Source organism: Stylophora pistillata, chromosome 7, assembly GCF_964205215.1.
Source record: "Stylophora pistillata chromosome 7, jaStyPist1.2, whole genome shotgun sequence".
Taxonomy (NCBI): domain Eukaryota; kingdom Metazoa; phylum Cnidaria; class Anthozoa; order Scleractinia; family Pocilloporidae; genus Stylophora; species Stylophora pistillata.
Window position 1 is genome coordinate 1850851 of NC_142525.1, and position 18750 is coordinate 1869600.

The window sequence follows — 18750 nt, forward strand, 5'->3', positions numbered from 1 at the left end:
GCAGGTAACAAACGGGGTTTAAAGGCTGGTTTTCACTTGCGATGGAATCGTAGTCGGAGTCGTAATCAGAAGCGTGGAGCGATACGATCTAGTGGAAATCAAACCGACGGAGTCGGAAGCAGAACACCGATTCTGCCTATGACTCCATCACTTACGATCTAGTGAAAACTGCATTGTCGGAGTCGGAAGCGGAAGCAGAAGAATAAACCAATCACAATGCTCGATTCCATCTTTCCAAAATGCACAAATAGCCGTAACAAATTTAAACGTTTGAGCTTGACTGAAAAAATACGAAATCAAAAGTTAAAATACTCGAAACCTACCGAAAGTCACCGAAAGTACAATTCACGATCACCAAGTCGTAGTTCGCTGACGAGGTTAGCGTACCCTTCCTAAGCTGCTCGACGTCGATAGATATCACGAACACAAAATTTCTTTCTTTTTCGAACGGTATTATTCCTGTACTGTGTGTGCCTGCGCAAAATAATGATTAATAAGAGCCAAAGTTGCTCTTCGTCCGCCATGTTGTCTTTGGCGCCAAAGTTTGTACTTACGCTCTAATTCGCTGCGCTCAGACGCACGTAAATTAATTTCTCTTTAAATACTATAGAAATACAACACCAAAGGAATGATGGTTGGATGCTCAGGCAATCCAAGCTCACATTTATTCATACAATTGACGAAAGAATATTACAATTAAGGTACCCTAACTGCTACAATCCCAAGTTATCAGTTATTTCTAGACGCTTAATTACGTCTTCAAGGACATACATGTCTTTAGCACAGTCCGATATCCAGCGACCATGTAATTGAAGTAAACGTTCCGACAAGTTGGTGCTGTTGCTAACAACAGATGTAGCCCCTCCCGATCTTAAGCTATGCAGGCCATACAACTTGTAATCCAAGCCAAGATCCTCAAGACAATTCTTAAATACTTCCCTACATCTCGTATACGAGAGCTTGCTTCCATATAACCTGTAAGTAGCGGAAGATTTGAACAATCTTAAAGGTCTAAACAGTGGCAAATTGCTGTTGAGATCTACCTCAGCCATCAGAATGTTTCTTTCTAGGAGGGCAACAGGACAATATCTACTAAACAATTTCTCACTATAAACCTTATTCCATTCTCTGTACGCGTACTTTTGGCACGGGGAACAAACACACACAAATGATTAGGCAAAAATTCCAGATGGCCAATCAAAATATTGCTAAATTCATCACGGCGCATCCTCGGAGACCCAGGGGCTGAGTCGATTTCAAGTTAGGGCATGAAGAGCCCCTGGGGACATTGTCTTACAAGACTAGTTCCAAACGGTCGCACTCGTTCTGCCATCTGATTGGTGCCAGAAAAGCTTTGTGTTTTTCTGCCCAATCAGAGTGAAGTGTGCTTTAGAGTCCTTTCGTGTGTTTTAACACGGACATATACTAGTAGCTCAGTTGCTCGCTATGTTTGTCTGGACCTTGCGACGGAGATTTACTTGAGCTGAAAAGTTTCAGTCTCAGCACACAATGTAAGAGAAGTCGATCAGATTGTCGAGCAACTGGCGCATTCGCCTACGTAGCTTTCTGTTTTCTGTGCGCGCCAAAATCTAATCTTAGTAGTAAAGACAATACGGCCAAGGTTGCAGAGAACGTTGAGTTCGTGGACGACCTCCAGTAAGTGCTAAGAGAAAGCTTAGCTGTGTTTCCGGTTAGCTAATTAAAATCTGAACAAAAACTTATTAACGAGAACATCGCGGGAAGGAGAGATGTTTTCAAGCAGTTACCGAAGGAAAGAGTTTAATCTTTCAACTGCTGCCTAGAGTGTTGAAATTCTTGAGCCAGGAAGGCCACGGATTCTCTTCTTGTCCCTTGGTCATTGTCATTTCACCTCTTATGTCGATTGTTTAAGACCAAATTAAAAACCTTTGATCATTGGGAATCGATCCGATGCTGTTTTCAGTGGGAAAAACAAAACCAAAGACCAAGAAATTTTGGATGGAAAGGGTGGGTTTACTTTATTGCAAATGTCAGCTTAGTAGAACAGAATCATCTATCCACATCTAATAAGCAAAAGTTTCCACGCTCAGCTTTTCTTTTTTTTCAAGCGAAGATGACAGATTTTGGCACGCACGGAAAGTTGCGCAAGAACCAGTTGCTCGACATACCTGCGTGGTCCGTGCGACGAAATAACTTCATGGGATTGGCAAAGTTTCAGTCACAGCAAATTATGCAAAAAATCTAGAAAGATTTAAGCTTGAATCTCCTTTAACGTTTAAAGCGACATATCAATGACTGCAACCATCGTGTTGTGTACAAACCTCGCAAACTTTAAAACGCGTTCTCTAGTGATACCTGCGAAAGTATTCAGTACAATTTCCGGTAAGATTTTCGCGGACATGATGGATTTCTCTTACATTGTGCGCTGAGACTGAAACTTTTCACCTCAAGTAAATCTCCGTCGCAAGGTCCAAACAAACAAAGTGAGCAACTGAGCTACTAGTATATGTTAAAAGACACGAAAGGACTCTAAAGCACACTTCACTCTGATTGGGCAGAAAAACACAAAGCTTTTCTGGCACCAATCAGATGGCAGAACGAGTGCGACCGTTTGGAACTAGTCTTGTAAGACAATGTCCCCAGGGGCTCTTCATGCCCTAACTTGAAATCGACTCAGCCCCTGGGTCTCCGAGGATGATCACGGCGCAGAAACCCCGCGAAACCTAACGAGCACATGCAAGCTAAACGCAAGTCCTTGAGGTTACCTGAAGGAGCATACTTATCAATGATTTTCTTGATAATATCGGCAGAGATGGGTTCCTTCTTAGAAACAGCTGGTTTGGTGCGTTTAGCTGCTTCTAATAAATTATGGCAAATTGCTGCATCCAAAGGATTGCTAATGATGCCAGGAATAAAGGAATGAAATCATTTAAGGGCTGTATGTGTCAACGATAGTGTTGCATAAGACTTGGATCTAACGTATACCTCGTGAAGGTAAGAAATTGGAACCGAAACCGAGAAAGGAGGCGACGGCTGAATACCGGAGAAATTACACCATCTTGAGAACTTTACGATTTATTTTGTATCTTTTAACTGTGGAATCCGCCTTAAAGTTCATTAAAAAGGACAGAAGATCTTTGGTGTTTGGTTTCACGTGGTCGGGGATGTTGTCCCAATAACCTTGAGTGGTAAACATCTGATGAAAACAAAAGAAGACAAGACAAAAGAGGACGGAAAACATTTAAAAGAAACGTCGCACACTAAAATACAAGATTCAAAGCAACAACCGGTCTCCGAAAACAGGCATGCGCCACCTTTCTATCGTATGCACGAGCGTTCTACTACCACATAAACTACCTCAGAATATAAGCTGGAGACGATAAAGTGCCCTCCTAATCCGAGGCCAGCGCCCTCTTTTCGATGTATAATCCGACAAGCGTCCTTATACCTACCAAACAAATCTCAACTTAATCATTACTGATCATCCTAAGAGTTACAGAGACCCGGTGGTCAAGCAATCAAAACTTCATACGGACCGCTAACATTTGTCCAAAAAATCTCTTAGAGCCTAACAACGAATTGGTGTTCCGAACATGCTTCAGAAGAGTCCTTCCGCTGAACAACTTATAATCTATCACAAAACTAAAAAATTTTCTAGCAGTGATAGGCCAAAAATACGACGAAGGCCAGAATGGTACGACTTAAGTAGCCACAGCCTTGAATATATACAAATAGTGAATAGTTCTATGGAATAGATTTACTGGGGGCACAACGAGGAAATTTCCCCCTGTCAGATTCTGAACGAAGAAATCAACTCCGCTATAACCTGGATTCCAAAATCTTGAAAAAGACTTGTTGATTTTCTTATAAGAGAAATTGGCAAAACAGTCCACTGTATGTCGCCCCAAGTATAATCCAGGAATTCAAAACAGGAAGTTGCGATTTGCCAATCATCTACATCAATAATACGACTAATGAAGTCCGCCCTATCAAGCTTAGTTCGGGGAATCCATTGTACTTCCAATTCGATTTCATTATCGACGCAAAACTGAAAAATCTTAAGGGCGACAACGTGTAGATCTTTCCTCATGCTTCCAACTTGGATAAATCTAAAAGCATTTTGACTGCCAGAAAACCATTTGATGTAAGCGCCTTTAAGAACGGGTAAAAATGACTCAAGAGCAAATATAATAGCTGTTAACTCCCTCCAAGTAGTCCATCTCACACACGTAATAATCCTATTGTGTTTCCACGCAAAGAGGTCAGTGAGTCCAGAACAATGGCAACTCAAATTGGACGCCATGTTTGCGTTCGGAGCATACACATACTGTTTCAGTGACAGTAAAGATCAGATGACGAGTGAAGAAGTCATTTAGTTTCGATTTAAAGTCGTAAGCTGTCCGCGCTTAATTCTTTTTTTTACCAACAAATTACTCCGAGAAAATGGTCAGCTGTCTTAAAATCCTTTAACAAAGAGAAGTTATTTTCCTAGAATACCAATGTATTAAAGAGAATTGAGTCTCTCTAGTAAATAGAGGTTACCAGCGAAGAAATTAACTAAACCGAACAACATTTTCAAAATATTACATTACTCATGGGAAGTATCGAATTCTAGACGTAATGTTTCAGTGACAGTGTAATGAACATTGAAAAAAGGGACTTTGGTTACGTAATTACCGTCGGTCTGATTGAAAGCAGCTTGAGTTCTGTTTTGTTTCATTATCAAGTTTACCCCTAAGTTTTTCGTGTGATATTGTTCACAGATTAAATCGCTTACGTAGCTAGGCGTTCCTGTTTGAACCGGTTTACAATGATAGCCTTGGGAGAGAACGCCCTCCTTATTATTATGGAGTTGAAGTTAGGGGATCGAAGGGGTCACATCGGAGTAGTTTATTAACGTTTTGTCTGTTCGAGTTACGCAACGTTGGAGTTTCTTTACGCCTTTAAGACAAGATCAGATGTAGATTGCAGTCTATTTTATTCCGTTTTGTTTTACTTTCGCTTCATTTTGTTATTATTCTTGGCGCTTTTCCTTATCCTGTACATTGTAATTTTCTCCTTTTAGTTTCACCGCACGTGTAAAAAATACTGAGAAGTTAATCAATGCTTGACCATATTGTTACTTCATATTAGAAGACGAAATGAAATACATAATTCCTCGATATACGTAAAATTTGGGTCGGTGGTTGTCCTTCAAAGTAACAGTTATTGAGGTGAAGCCATTAGCTACACTTCCTGTCTTGCCTTGATGTTCTCCGGTGTCTTTCGGTGCTTATTATTTTATCTTCTTAGTTCGACATTCGCACTCGATACACATTTGAGTTCTCCCCATTTGTGATTTCTGACTCACAGCCAATTGTACATTACGTTTTCAAGTTTTTCGTTTTTTCTAAGAATCCACAGAAAGAAAGCAAAATTAGAACATATCATGTTTGTTCTTTGTTTTCCGTTATACTTTTTAACACTACTTCGTTGATCTCTTCACAAAGAAACTCCACTGATGTAGGGTCTGTTACTCGGAGTTTACAATTCCTGATGTATATACTGAACAAACACACTGCAGTTTCGCGTATTCCTCGCGTGCCTCCTTGATGTAGCCTTTATTTAACTTTGATGCACAAACCCAGAATTTTTTAACAATTGAACGAATTGCTGCTACCTGGAACCCTGTTGTGAAAATGTATTACTGCCGACCTCACCATTTGTTTTTGAAAACGCAACATGAAAATGTTTCTGGAATAATTAGATTGTTTTCAGCAAATTCCCCAAAGATGAGTACATTAACTTTATCCGTCGATAAAGATACAACAACTCCGAAAAATATCTGAGTTAAGTCCGATTTCGACTTTTCTTTTACTTTACTATCCAACGGTGCTTCGTAGAGTATATAAGTTACGCCCAAAAGGAGAGAACCGGTTGGACAGGTTTCCTCGCATCGGGCAAGCGACGAATTGGATTGAAGTTACGAAAAAAAAATGGCGAACGATTTAAAATATTTTCCAGATGACGAAGATTCGGAATGGCTGGCGAATATTAATCCAAGTTTTTTAGATGATTCGAACGAAGAAAAGCAGTTCGACGACAAGTTTCATCATTTATTGAAGAAAATACCGCGTCAATTCTGTTCCGCCATATATGTCACGCATTTCCCAAAAATAAATATCCGCGAAATTGACCCTCACTAAAAAAAAATTTGGCGTGTTTGATAAAAAAATCTCTCATTAAACATTTTGTTGTGTAGTATCCCTGAGTATTTTTACTCGCTATTTATATTTTGACTCGACCTACGAGCTCGTCAATATAATTCTAATTATAACTATAATTATAGTTATAATAATAATAATAATAATAATAATAATAAAAGTACGGACACTTAAGTACGGACCCCTTCGCTGGGAACTAAGGCAGCAGTTCCCAGGCTACGAGGTGAAGCAATGTAACATCATTATGGATGCCCTCGGGGGGGTGGTCACGGGAGCTGGATGTCATGATGCGCGAGCTGGTGGGAGGCAGAAGCACAGACGTACTGCGAAAGATGCAGAGGGCAGTGCTCTCGGGCACGCTGAATATTGCCCGGACTTTCAAGGTGGCAGTTTGAATTCCTGTTAGAAGGAGGACCGTACACACAACGGAAAAGCTTTTTGGGATTAGTTAATGTACATTTATTTTTTACTCCATAGCTCACATGTTCCGACTTTCGCCCTGTGCTGCCTGATTAGAATGTAGCATTCAGTTGATTTCTCTGCGATCATAATAATAATAACAATAATACTAATTTGATATTTATATTGCGCAAATTAACGTATGGATATTATCAAATGCGCACCACAACACTTTTCGAGGGACTTTGGCCGGACTGCATCAGCAGATTACAAACAATCGAAGGAAACTTATTTTTAAGATCTAGATGCCCCCTCCCCCCAATTCCCAATAAACAGGCCACACCACATCACAGTAATCTCGTGAGTGGGTTCTTCAATGTCCCCTGCCTAACAAAATTAACTAATTCATAGATGCAGGAAACGGGACCTACGGTTTATTCGTCCTTATCCAAGAAGGCTAGAATGTCTATCCATTTCTTGATATTATAGAAAAGTAGCGCATTGTCCTCAGTTATTTTAAGACCTTGAGTGTCGATCCGGCCGGGGCTCGAGCGCTCGACCTCGACCTCCCGCACAACAGTCCAGCGCTCTAACCAATCTTCGGCAGAACTCGAAAAATACTCCGCGATACTACACAACAAAAGGTTTAATAACATATTTAATTTATTATCCAAATGTGCTTCGCAGAGTAAAAACAACGCCCAAAAGAAGTACAAATATCTCGCGGTTGTTGTACTCCAGAGAGAGAACCAGTAAGACATTCGCCCGCACTGAAATAATAATTTGCCATGTTGGATAATAAATCTCATATTAGACGTTCTGTTGTGTTGTATCGCTGAGTATTTTACGAGTTGTGCCGTATTTTTCAAAATACGGCACAATAGTGTTTGGCCTCCTAGTTTTCGGTGAGAAATGCATGGCTTTACTTTCCTACGAGAGTGTCCGCCGTATATTTTCCAAATACTGCACAACTCGTAAAATACTCAGCGATACGACACAACAAAACGTTTAATAAGATATCTATATATATTCAAGTGTCTGTTTGTCGGACAACGCTTTTCGTGGTAGCTTAAAAACCCTTTTTCAGAACTATAGGATTGCGGAAAGGCTGGTGGTAAAAATCGTGTATGTTTTGACGGTTGACAAATGACCACATTGAGACCGTCTTGAAGCGGGGACGAAAGTTTTCAGTTCTATTTCAGAGGAGTAAGCATTCTTTTAAAATTAACAAGAAAGAGCGGGTATATAATAGTGGTTATTGTTATTTGGAGAATACAAGGGTGCTCTGCAGTTATGCAAATTCTTAGTGTTAGTAAAAAATGCATGGTTTCACTTTCCTACGAGAATATCCGCTTTCTCAGTTACTGATGAGTCACAATTTGCAGATAAACAGATGAAACAGAGAAAACATGTGATTTTGCAAACTCTGTGGGGAAATGGAAGTCGAGGACCGCAATCAAGTCATTGGGAGGTTTTCATACTCAGTAAAAAGCCCTTACAATAATATCAACTTACGATTTCTCCTCACACCTGAAAACGTTTCTATGGCGCCTCTTTCAAAGAAATTTCAAATAAATCTGACGTATTTCAAATAAGGAAAAATTTGACCCAAGCCTTTCATTTTCCTGCTTCGGTTTCCCATGTAGTCGAGAAAATGATAGCGTGCGAGAACAAATCATCGAGAGCCGTAAGTTTGCCAGGAGTTCAAATTGCAGTTTTTCCATAAATAAACTAAAAATCTGAAACAATGCGTAACCGGAGTCCACACGCCAATTTATAAAGCGTTTTTCATTTCATCGAAACAGCGTGAATGCAACAGCATTGAAACGATGGATCATCTCAAAGAACTAATTGCGCCAAAAACCTTCAACAAAATTAGCTATGCCGCAGTTTTAATTTGGTTTATGATCAGCGCAGTCTTCTTTGGCATTTTTGCTGAAGTGGAGAACAGTGAAGAAAGATTTGACTTCCGCTGTGGTGGAGCGAGGAGCGAATACACCGACCTCGTCCTTGGAAAATGTTTCGAGAAGTACGAGAAACAGTACAAGAATCACGGCGTTCCTATATATGGCTTCATAATCATCAATTTCGGCCTTATTGGAATCGTATGTGCTATGTACTCCCAATCAGTGAGACATACAGTCGATCATTTGTCCTCAAGTAACCGTAACGGAGATCCCGAGAGCGGACTGTCGCACGACCAAGGGAACTCAAGAGAGCCAGAAAGAAACCGCGGACACAAACTTTTCATTGCTTATTGTTGTCAACTATCCACAAGACTTGTCTTAGGAATTCTCTTCATAGTCCTTCAAACTCAGTGGCTTTATTCTTTACAGTTTTCCTCAAAGTTTGACTGTTATTTTAACTATGAAACCAATCAGCCAAGGAATTCATCTAACGCCACCCCAAACAATACTCACGAATGTTACAATCGACGGGCGGAGAGGAAAACCTTCTGGATGTACGCTGTCCTTATGGTGAATGGAACTTTTGTCGCTGGCATTCTGATTGAAACCGTCTACATTTTGTTACGAGCATGGAGAGAAAGGAGATTCATGCAAGACTCAGAGTTTCTAAAAACCCATCTAAATCCCACCGATGACAAGTCGCTTCAGGAACCTCAAAGGCAAGAAGGAAGAAGAGAACATGAACTTATTCCACTTCCGGTAAGAGAGCGTGAACATCGAGTCCAAATGGAGTCGCATCGAGAAATACAACAGCCAGATGGAGGGAGCGGAAATGAGAACTCTGAACAGCTTCAGACATTCATCACGAAAACAAAGAAAAAGATTAAAAAAGACACCCGTTTTCCCGCCGAACTCCGATCACCGTTTTCAGGTCCTCCAGGGGAAGAAACAGCTACCAAAGATTTGACTCTGGATCAGATTTACACAAACCTGGTGGTCATTCCCGGCAGGGCTGTCTACCACTTTACTACAGACAGACAAGAACAACTCAGAGTTTATCCAAAGTCGCGCAACGAAGAATCACAACTGGAAAGCCTGAAAGACCTCCTAAATGATGAAAATAAGAAAGTCTTGATTGTCGGTCGTCCTGGAATCGGCAAGACATTATGTTGTGCCAAAATTCTTAGAGACTGGGCATCTGATAAAGTATTCAACGCAACATCCAGTGCCAAAATCCATTTTGATGCTGCGTTCTTGGTGAAATTCAGGAGCTTCGACTCAGCAAACGACCTTAACCTCAGGGAACTACTGATAAGGTCAGAACATTCTCCCTCAAATCAACTGGACGATGAAGTCTGGAGGCACATCCTGCAGCATCCTGAGAGTGTCCTGATACTTTTCGATGGATTTGACGAATTTAAACATGGCGCGAACATGGCCGTCCTGAAGCCTCCCTTTCCCAGCATCGAAGAAAAGATGCCGCTCGAAATGCTTTATCAGTTGCTTGTGACCGGGAAACTCCTCGAAGATGCCTCGGTTGTGACGACTACGAGACCTACAGCTTTGAAAGGCATCGTACATCTTAAGTTTGACAAAACCTTAGAAATTCTGGGGTTTTCAACCGAGCAAATTAAAGAATACGTTTACAAATTCGCTGGAGATGACCAACAAGCAGGCGAAACACTATGGCGACACATCAGCAGCAACATGAACTTACTTTCGCTCTGTTATATCCCTGTGAACAGCTTCATCATTTGCTCAAGTCTGTCACAGATATTGCAGTTCGAAAGTTCCGCCAGCGTTACCCTCCCTTCCAAATTAACAACGATTTACAAGATTGGAGTGAAAGTGTTTTATTTCAAACACACAAAAGAATTTCGCGATGAACGTTTAACTCGTGAACACTTTCTTTCAAATAAGCTGCCAACTGAATTGGAAGGCAAATTCGAGACACTAGGAAGAGTGGCGTTTGAGGGAATTAAAGAAGGGAAGCTGATCCTTGAAGGAAAGGAAGTACGTGGAATGGAGGACAGCGCTCTCTTCCATCGCTTACCCGACCGTCAAACTGAAGCGTTTGAATACAAACCACAATTCTGCTTCATTCACTTAACAATGCAAGAGTTTTTCGCTGCGAGGCACCTAGTTAATACAATGACGGAAAGTGAACTGACGGAATTTGTTTCCCAAAACATCATGGATGGAAAATGGCAACTGGTTTTCCAGTTCCTAGCAGGACTAATGAACGATAAAGAAAACCTACCGAGCGAAATTATCACAGACCTTCTTCCTGTGGAAACTGGAAAGAAAACTGTTGGCGACTATGAACTGTTGTCAGAGAGTGAAACCCAAAGGGAAGTAACCATGTGGCCGACTGCAGGAAAACGGTATTTAGCAATGACATTGTTCAAATGTTTTAACGAAAGTAATAGAATGCAATCGATAGTTCAGAGAAAACTACAACAAATTAACTTTCACGGTTTAAATTTTTATTTAAGTCACCTCACAGCTGTTGATTGTTCTTCGTTAGTAAATGTAATTATGGATGTTCAACAAATTTCACATCTACAATTGGAAACCAATAACCTGGGTCCTCTAGGTTGTTTAGAGGTTTGTAAATTGTTAAAATGTAGGAAATCTCAACTGAGCTGGTTAGACCTCGAAGGAAATCAATTGAAAGATGAAGGAGCAAAGTATTTAGCTGACGCCATCACAAGCAGCAACTGTCAGCTACACACGTTAAACCTCCCAAACAATAACATCACAGACACAGGAGCACAGCACTTGGCTTACGCTATTACAAGCAACAACTGTCAGCTACACACGTTAGACCTCACAGACAATAACATCACAGACACAGGAGCACAGCACTTGGCTTACGCTATTACAAGCAACAACTGTCAGCTACGCACGTTAAACCTCACAGACAATAACATCACAGACACAGGAGCACAGCACTTGGCTGACGCTATTACAAACAGCAACTGTCAGCTACGCTCGTTAAACCTCGAATACAATAACATCACAGACACAGGAGCACAGCACTTGGCTGACGCCATTACAAACAACTGTCAGCTACACACGTTAATCCTCTACGACAATAAAATCACAGACACAGGAGCACAGCACTTGGCTGACGCCATCACAAGCAACAACTGTCCGCTACGCACGTTAAACCTCAGAGACAATAACATCACAGACACAGGAGCACAGCACTTGGCTGACGCCATTACAAACAGCAACTGTCAGCTACACACGTTAGACCTCAGAGGCAATAACATCACAGACACAGGAGCACAGCACTTGGCTGTCGCCATCACAAGCAACAACTGTCAGCTACACACGTTAGACCTCAGAGACAGTAACATCACAGTAGCAGGTAAGCAACATGCACGTAGTTTAGGAAGTAAGAGTAAGTCTGAGTGTAAGCTATATATTTAAGCCTCGGCAATTGCAATTGTAAACTGTAAACAAATTATCTGAACTACTTACTTTTCAAAATCTTACTATTCAACGTTAACTGTGAGGTAACCAGCTCAGTGACAAATTACAACCCATAAACTTAAAAGGCGAATGAAAACAAACTAGGTTTGAAAGGCGCTCACGGCAGACAGATTATTTGAACCGGATCGAAATAAAGAAAAATGAACCAATGAACATGTTTATTGAGAGGAAAGGATGTCAATCTTTTTTTATGCGAACCAATAATATTGAAGTGAAAACACAAAGAGAGCCGGCAAATCTCGGACCTCTTAGGAAACTGTATCGTTCCATGATTGGTTAGTTTCGATCCTAAATTGAATGCAAGCTTCTGTATGTTTTGATCGCCTACGCTTGTCACAAGGAATAGTTTCCAGTTAAGTTTATCGAAGTTCTTTTGGAGATTAAAAGCGGATCGGATGAGTTACTTTCAGTACAGATTATAGATAGAACACATTTGTTTTATAGTTTGTTTTCCCTTTCGATTGAAGCGATCAGGTTCAAGTAATTTCATATCACCTGCCATTGAAATCCTAGCCAATTGTAAATAAACTCGTCGCGTGCTTGAAAGAAAAGTTATTTCGGTAGTGAGAGATTTAAATCATATCAATTTTGCTTAAGTTTCTACAACTGATGTACATACTAGCGAACTTTTGTACATATTTAGCGAACTTCTGTACATATCTAGGGCCTGTTATTTGCCCGGTCTAATGAACTGTCCATAAGTAGTATTGTACTGCAAAATCTTAGATGAACAATCAGCCTTTGCAGTTAAGATGTCAACTTACCAGTACTTGTTAATAGAGCCAGAACTCCCAAACCTATCAGTGTGGAATAAATTTTGTAAATGATTGTGAACTTTGTGTAGTGATCGTTTTATCCCCTATGATTAGAGACAACTTGAAAGCAATGGGGAAGAGTGATGGGGGCGGGGGGGGGGGGGGAAAGATGTAGCCTTCCTAATTTCAAGAAAAAGAATACATTTACCTGAGAAGTATGCCTCAAGTCTCCTTAAAAAGCTGTCTTCAACATCACCTACACTTGATGGCAAACTAAACAAAAAATAGTGGGGATTTACGGCACCTTTATTAAAACCCTCACCATATCTTAGTAAGAATGATTTCCCTCCCAATAATAAAACAGAAATTCTTCACCACGTCTCAAACCAATATGTAAGAAAGCTTTAAATGTGAATGACATGAAATAAATATCAGTCACGCATTCGCTTTAATACATTCCAACCTAGCCACTCATTCAGAATATTGGCCAGATGGGAGGACATATGTTTTAAAAGCTTTTGCTGATGCAATGTTTATGACATGGATGGAACTTGGGAGCAAAAAAACAATCCTAACTAGATAAAAGAACTAAAACAAATCAGAGAACAGACATGAATTCCACAGGTAAAAGGAATGGCAAGAGAAGGCAAGGAAACTCCACAAAGTACTTGTTCCTGCTTAGGAAAAGCAAAACACTTCAGACTCCCACCCAATTTTTCAACACTTTTAATCTGGATTTTTGATGCAAACAATACAAATTTATCCATTTCATTTTCCTGCCTCGGTTTCTCATATCAGTTTCCAATAAAGTTGAGAAAATGATGGCGTGCAAAGACAAATATTTGACAGCAGCTGGTAACTTTGCCTAGAGTTGAAATAGAAGTTGCAAAATAAACAAATTTAAAATTTGAAACAGTGAGTAACCAGAATTTCACAACCTTGGGTATAGAGCTATATTTCCATGTAAAAGAAACGTTGAAAATGGATAATAAGTTAAATTAAGGATAATCTGCCTCATGCAATATCACATCAGAAATGTAAATCTGCATACTATGGCCCAGTATGAGTTTAAATTTTGCCACATAAGGCGCACCATGTACAATATATGATACATGCGGCTAAAACTTGGCTGATACATTACCAACAACTTGGATTTATTATCAGCAAGAGCTTTTGACCTAAAACAGGGTTATAAACTTCTTGTATCAGCTGATGAGGGTATCAACTGACACTTGGTCAACATGTAGACCCAAAGCTGCCTTACATACACATAATCCCAGTTTTTAACTTAGTTGACTTTACGTAATTATTAATTTGCCAAAAAATTCTATTTTACATTGGTTGCTTGCTGTGATTAATTTGACTTTTGAGCAAGTGCAACACAATGGAAAATTATACATGTATTGTTGGCTTAGTGATAGAGCATGGAGCTGCAGAATCCAAAGCTCTACCTCTTGACTACTCATGAGGACTCATTTTTCCTTCTTTTTTCCACAATAATGAGGAGATAAAAAGAACATCTTTCTCTAATATTTCTTTTGTCTGGTCTCAGAATGAAAATGCTCACGGGGAGATGCATGTCATAGAGTATCCAGTTTGGCATTGTCACCCAGACCTTTGTCTTCTTGGTTCCTAATTAAACAAGAAAAAAAAAAAAAAACTGGCCCAAGACTCAACTCCCTGTAGCATACATATTTTAAGGGAAGTGGGTTTTATTCAGTAATTAATGTTGTATGTTATTAACAACACAAATAACAATCTTTTTTGTATGCAAGCTTGTTGGAACTTAACCAAGCTGAGAGTTTTTAAGAAAGTTGTTTGTTTTAATTTGCAGTCTTCTGTGAAAGATCAGGAGGAGAATAATTAAAAAGATCTTTATGTCGCATGCTTTCAAATAATTAAAAAGATCTTTAATTTACATGATTTTGAATGTAGTTAACTGCACAGAAAGAAGGCCTCATGTACTTGACAAGAAAGAAAAGGTTAAGGGTGGGGGGGGGGGGCAAAATTCTGCTTGCAAACAGTGGAAGCAACAGGAAACCAGAAGCAAGAACCAAAATCCTATACCTTTAAAAAAAGTTTTTGTCTGTCAAAACAAATCCAACCAAATGAAACAAGATTTTCTACTGCTAAACTTTTACAGTGACAGAAGAATAACAAAGGAGAGAAGAAAGAGACAACAATTGTAGGCAACAATCCAGGGATTCAGAGAGCATCAAAGTCGGCTAAGGCTCTAGAAGGCCATGCTCTACTTTGGGGGAAAACTGGTAAAGGGGGGTGGGCAACTTGCTTTACTCCAGGGCCGGGTTGTTCAAAGGTCGGTTAAGAAAACCCGGGTTAGTGTAAAATTTCATTTCAGATCTGAAAGCTTTAAAAGAAAATTCACTTGAATTCCATTTTTCTATGATTTAATGATTGAATGCTCTAAAAAGAATTGGGAAAATTATCCCAAAACAGCCTTTCAACAGAGAAATATAGAAACCGGGATTAACAACTAACCCTGAGTTAGCCCTAATCGGCCTTTGAACAACTGGGCCCAGGTGGTGAACTCCTAATATTGACAGGGGTGCAAACTTGCAATTTGTCGAAACCTCCATAAACCCTAACGCCCTTGTGAACTGAATTCCCAGTTTTCTGGGAATTCCTTGAAATTCTCAAAAATTCTCAACTATATAAATAAGCTCTGATTTGAAAAGCTTGGAATTACTGGGAATTTCTGGGAAAGGAAGGTTCAAGTTTTGCAAGGACTTGGAATTCCTAGGAATTCTCAGCTATACAAACTACCTATAAGTTAAGATTGGGTGGAATTTTTTGGGAATTTCTGGGAATTTAATTTGAGGCAATGTACATAACCCTGAATCTCAAATAATTCCAAGAAATTCTCAATACCTTGAAAGTGGAAGTTTTAAGACAAGGAGTAATTTTAGAGGTTTAAAACTTTGGTTCCCCCACAGAATGTACCAAGAGATATACCTGTATACGTTTATCATGAAATTTATTATTTAAAATGAGTTTTAGTAAATCTTAACATTAACATGCACTTTTTTACGTAAAGCAGCAGTCAATTATGTTAAATGCAAATTGTCAATCATAGATTTGCTTTCTAACCTCAAAGACCTCTTGGATTCCAAATGTCTCATGTCCACAGATGTGCCAAAATCATACAAGATAAACATAACCATAAACATTGGAACACTTCGGAATGTGCACATCCATTTGTAGGCAAGAATTCCAACGCAACAAAGTCGCTTCCTTCTCTTGCACAAATGTTTCTTCGTTAGGAAAGGCACTTAACTCTCTTGGCACCACTGCTAGTTCTGTGGAAGCGAAAGACTATGGCTGTGTGGAAACGTGTTGCTGAACTCTTGTTGCGGTCAAACTATGTTGATTTGGGTACTGGTACACTGTCACCATCTAGTTATCTCTTATACTTCCTATGGTGGTATCCACCTGTTATAATAATGAGGGTATTTTTTATTTATTACAGTTTATGCAAATCTAGATTTAATTAAATTACCAAACAGATGCATAAATAAATACATAGACATAAACATAAACAGAATAAATAAACAATGATGATGATGGAGAGGCAGCATCCAAAGGCATCCTAGACACCATACGAGGGATGCTCCCCAGAGAGATATAATATTGAAAAACAGTTATCATGGTAGAGAGTTTGATATCTAAGTAATACATTGAATCACATCTAAAATTTCTAAGTATTACCAATGAATGAAGTAACTTTGTGTTTAAGGCTAGAAATACTAGCAGAATCCTTTATATTATTTGGAAGACTGTTTCATTAATTCACAACACGGATAAAAAAGCTATATTAAAAAATATTTGTTCTACTGTACATGCTAACTAGGTCAAGAGAATCATTCTTCCTTAAGTTATAATCTACACTACGATCTTCACAGAAAAGCACCTTATCAGAAATATCCATATCATCATGCCCATTCATTAAATTGAATAAAAATACAATATCCCTGATATATCTTCTATGAAATAAACTATGTAATTTTAATTTCTTTAATCTAACATTATAATCCTCATCAGAGTTAAGAATAAACTTAGTTGCCCTCCTCTGAATTGCCTCTAATTTATTGATATTGCGTTGTGTACGAGGATTCCAGGTTTCACATGAATACTCGAGCAGGGGTCTGACAAGACTGCAGTATAATGTTTTCAATGTAGTGATATCTTTCAAATCTCTGCATGTTCTTAAAACACGTTTTAAATCACATTCAAAGTTCTGATTGGCTTGTGATATTTCTCACCTTTGCCGTGAACTCAACTGAAGTCACGGCTTCCAAGTCTTCGTTTCCTCGACGACTTTTAGACATAAATCGTGCATTTGTATTACGCTCGATTCTTTTCGATTATTTCCACATAGAGTGAGTTCGCATCATTATTTTTGTCATCGTAAAAACATGGATCTTAGGTTAATCTATTAATTCATTGTTCAAACGCAGAGTACCGGTGAGAGAATTCACGGCAAGTAATTCATGGCAGTCTCCATATAGACTCCCTCTTACCCAGTCTCCTTATAGACTCCCTGTTACCCATTCTCCCTGTGTACCCTGTGTACCCTGTGTACCCTGTGTACCCTGTGTACCCTGTGTACCCTGTGTACCCTGTGTACCCTGTGTACCCTGTGTACCCTGTGTACCCTGTGTACCCTGTGTACCCTGTGTACCCTGTGTACCCTGTGTACCCTGTGTACCCTGTGTACCCTGTGTACCCTGTGTACCCTGTGTACCCTGTGTACCCTGTGTACCCTGTGTACCCTGTGTACCCTGTGTACCCTGTGTACCCTGTGTACCCTGTGTACCCTGTGTACCCTGTGTACCCTGTGTACCCTGTGTACCCTGTGTACCCTGTGTACCCTGTGTACCCTGTGTACCCTGTGTACCCTGTGTACCCTGTGTACCCTGTGTACCCTGTGTACCCTGTGTACCCTGTGTACCCTGTGTACCCTGTGTACCCTGTGTACCCTGTGTACCCTGTGTACCCTGTGTACCCTGTGTACCCTGTGTACCCTGTGTACCCTGTGTACCCTGTGTACCCTGTGTACCCTGTGTACCCTGTGTACCCTGTGTACCCTGTGTACCCTGTGTACCCTGTGTACCCTGTGTACCCTGTGTACCCTGTGTACCCTGTGTACCCTGTGTACCCTGTGTACCCTGTGTACCCTGTGTACCCTGTGTACCCTGTGTACCCTGTGTACCCTGTGTACCCTGTGTACCCTGTGTACCCTGTGTACCCTGTGTACCCTGTGTACCCTGTGTACCCTGTGTACCCTGTGTACCCTGTGTACCCTGTGTACCCTGTGTACCCTGTGTACCCTGTGTACCCTGTGTACCCTGTGTACCCTGTGTACCCTGTGTACCCTGTGTACCCTGTGTACCCTGTGTACCCTGTGTACCCTGTGTACCCTGTGTACCCTGTGTACCCTGTGTACCCGTGTGTACCCCTGTGTACCCTGTGTACCCGTGTGTACCCGTGTGTACCCTGTGTACCCTGTGTACCCTGTGTACCCTGTGTACCCTGTGTACCCTGTGTACCCCTGTGTACCCTGTGTACCCTGTGTACCCTGTGTACCCTGTGTACCCTGTGTACCCTGTGTACCCGTGTGTACCCTGTGTACCCTGTGTACCCGTGTGTACCCTGTGTACCCTGTGTACCCGTGTGTACCCTGTGTACCCTGTGTACCCTGTGTACCCTGTGTACCCGTGTGTACCCAGTGTACCCTGTGTACCCTGTGTACCCGGTGTACCCTGTGTACCCTGTGTACCCTGTTTACCCGTGTATACACTTTGTACCCATGTATATCATGTATATCCTTGTATACCTCGTATACCCTGTCTACCTTGTGTACCCTCTACACCCTGTATATTCATGTATACCCAAGTATATTCATGTATAGCCAAGTGTAGCCTGTATACCATATATACAGGAAACCTGGCAAACATCAGTTGGAATGAATGGAAGCTGTCTGGCCGA

General features: G+C 40.5%; 1 protein-coding gene and 1 long non-coding RNA gene across 5 annotated transcripts; one reads left to right on the plus strand and one right to left on the minus strand.

Annotated features, from left to right (window-relative positions):
• Positions 1–2665: 2665 nt before the first annotated feature.
• On the minus strand, positions 2666–17337 carry LOC148726099 (uncharacterized). Of its 4 annotated transcripts, XR_015989922.1 has the most exons (5): positions 17025–17337; positions 15853–16194; positions 12953–13017; positions 12754–12786; positions 2666–3175 (listed from the first exon to the last, which is right to left on the minus strand). It is a non-coding gene; the product is annotated as an uncharacterized LOC148726099 (long non-coding RNA). The 4 variants fall into 4 exon arrangements; XR_015989923.1 differs by lacking the exon at positions 2666–3175 and having other exon boundaries at positions 12134–12786; positions 17025–17330; XR_015989925.1 differs by lacking the exons at positions 2666–3175; positions 12754–12786; positions 12953–13017 and adding an exon at positions 13454–13609 and having other exon boundaries at positions 17025–17267.
• On the plus strand, positions 8323–12817 carry LOC148726100 (uncharacterized). Its single transcript, XM_088728385.1, has one exon. The coding sequence runs from the start codon at positions 8411–8413 to the stop codon at positions 11924–11926; it is 3516 nt and encodes a 1171-aa protein (XP_088584511.1). The 5' UTR covers positions 8323–8410; the 3' UTR covers positions 11927–12817.
• Positions 17338–18750: the final 1413 nt, after the last annotated feature.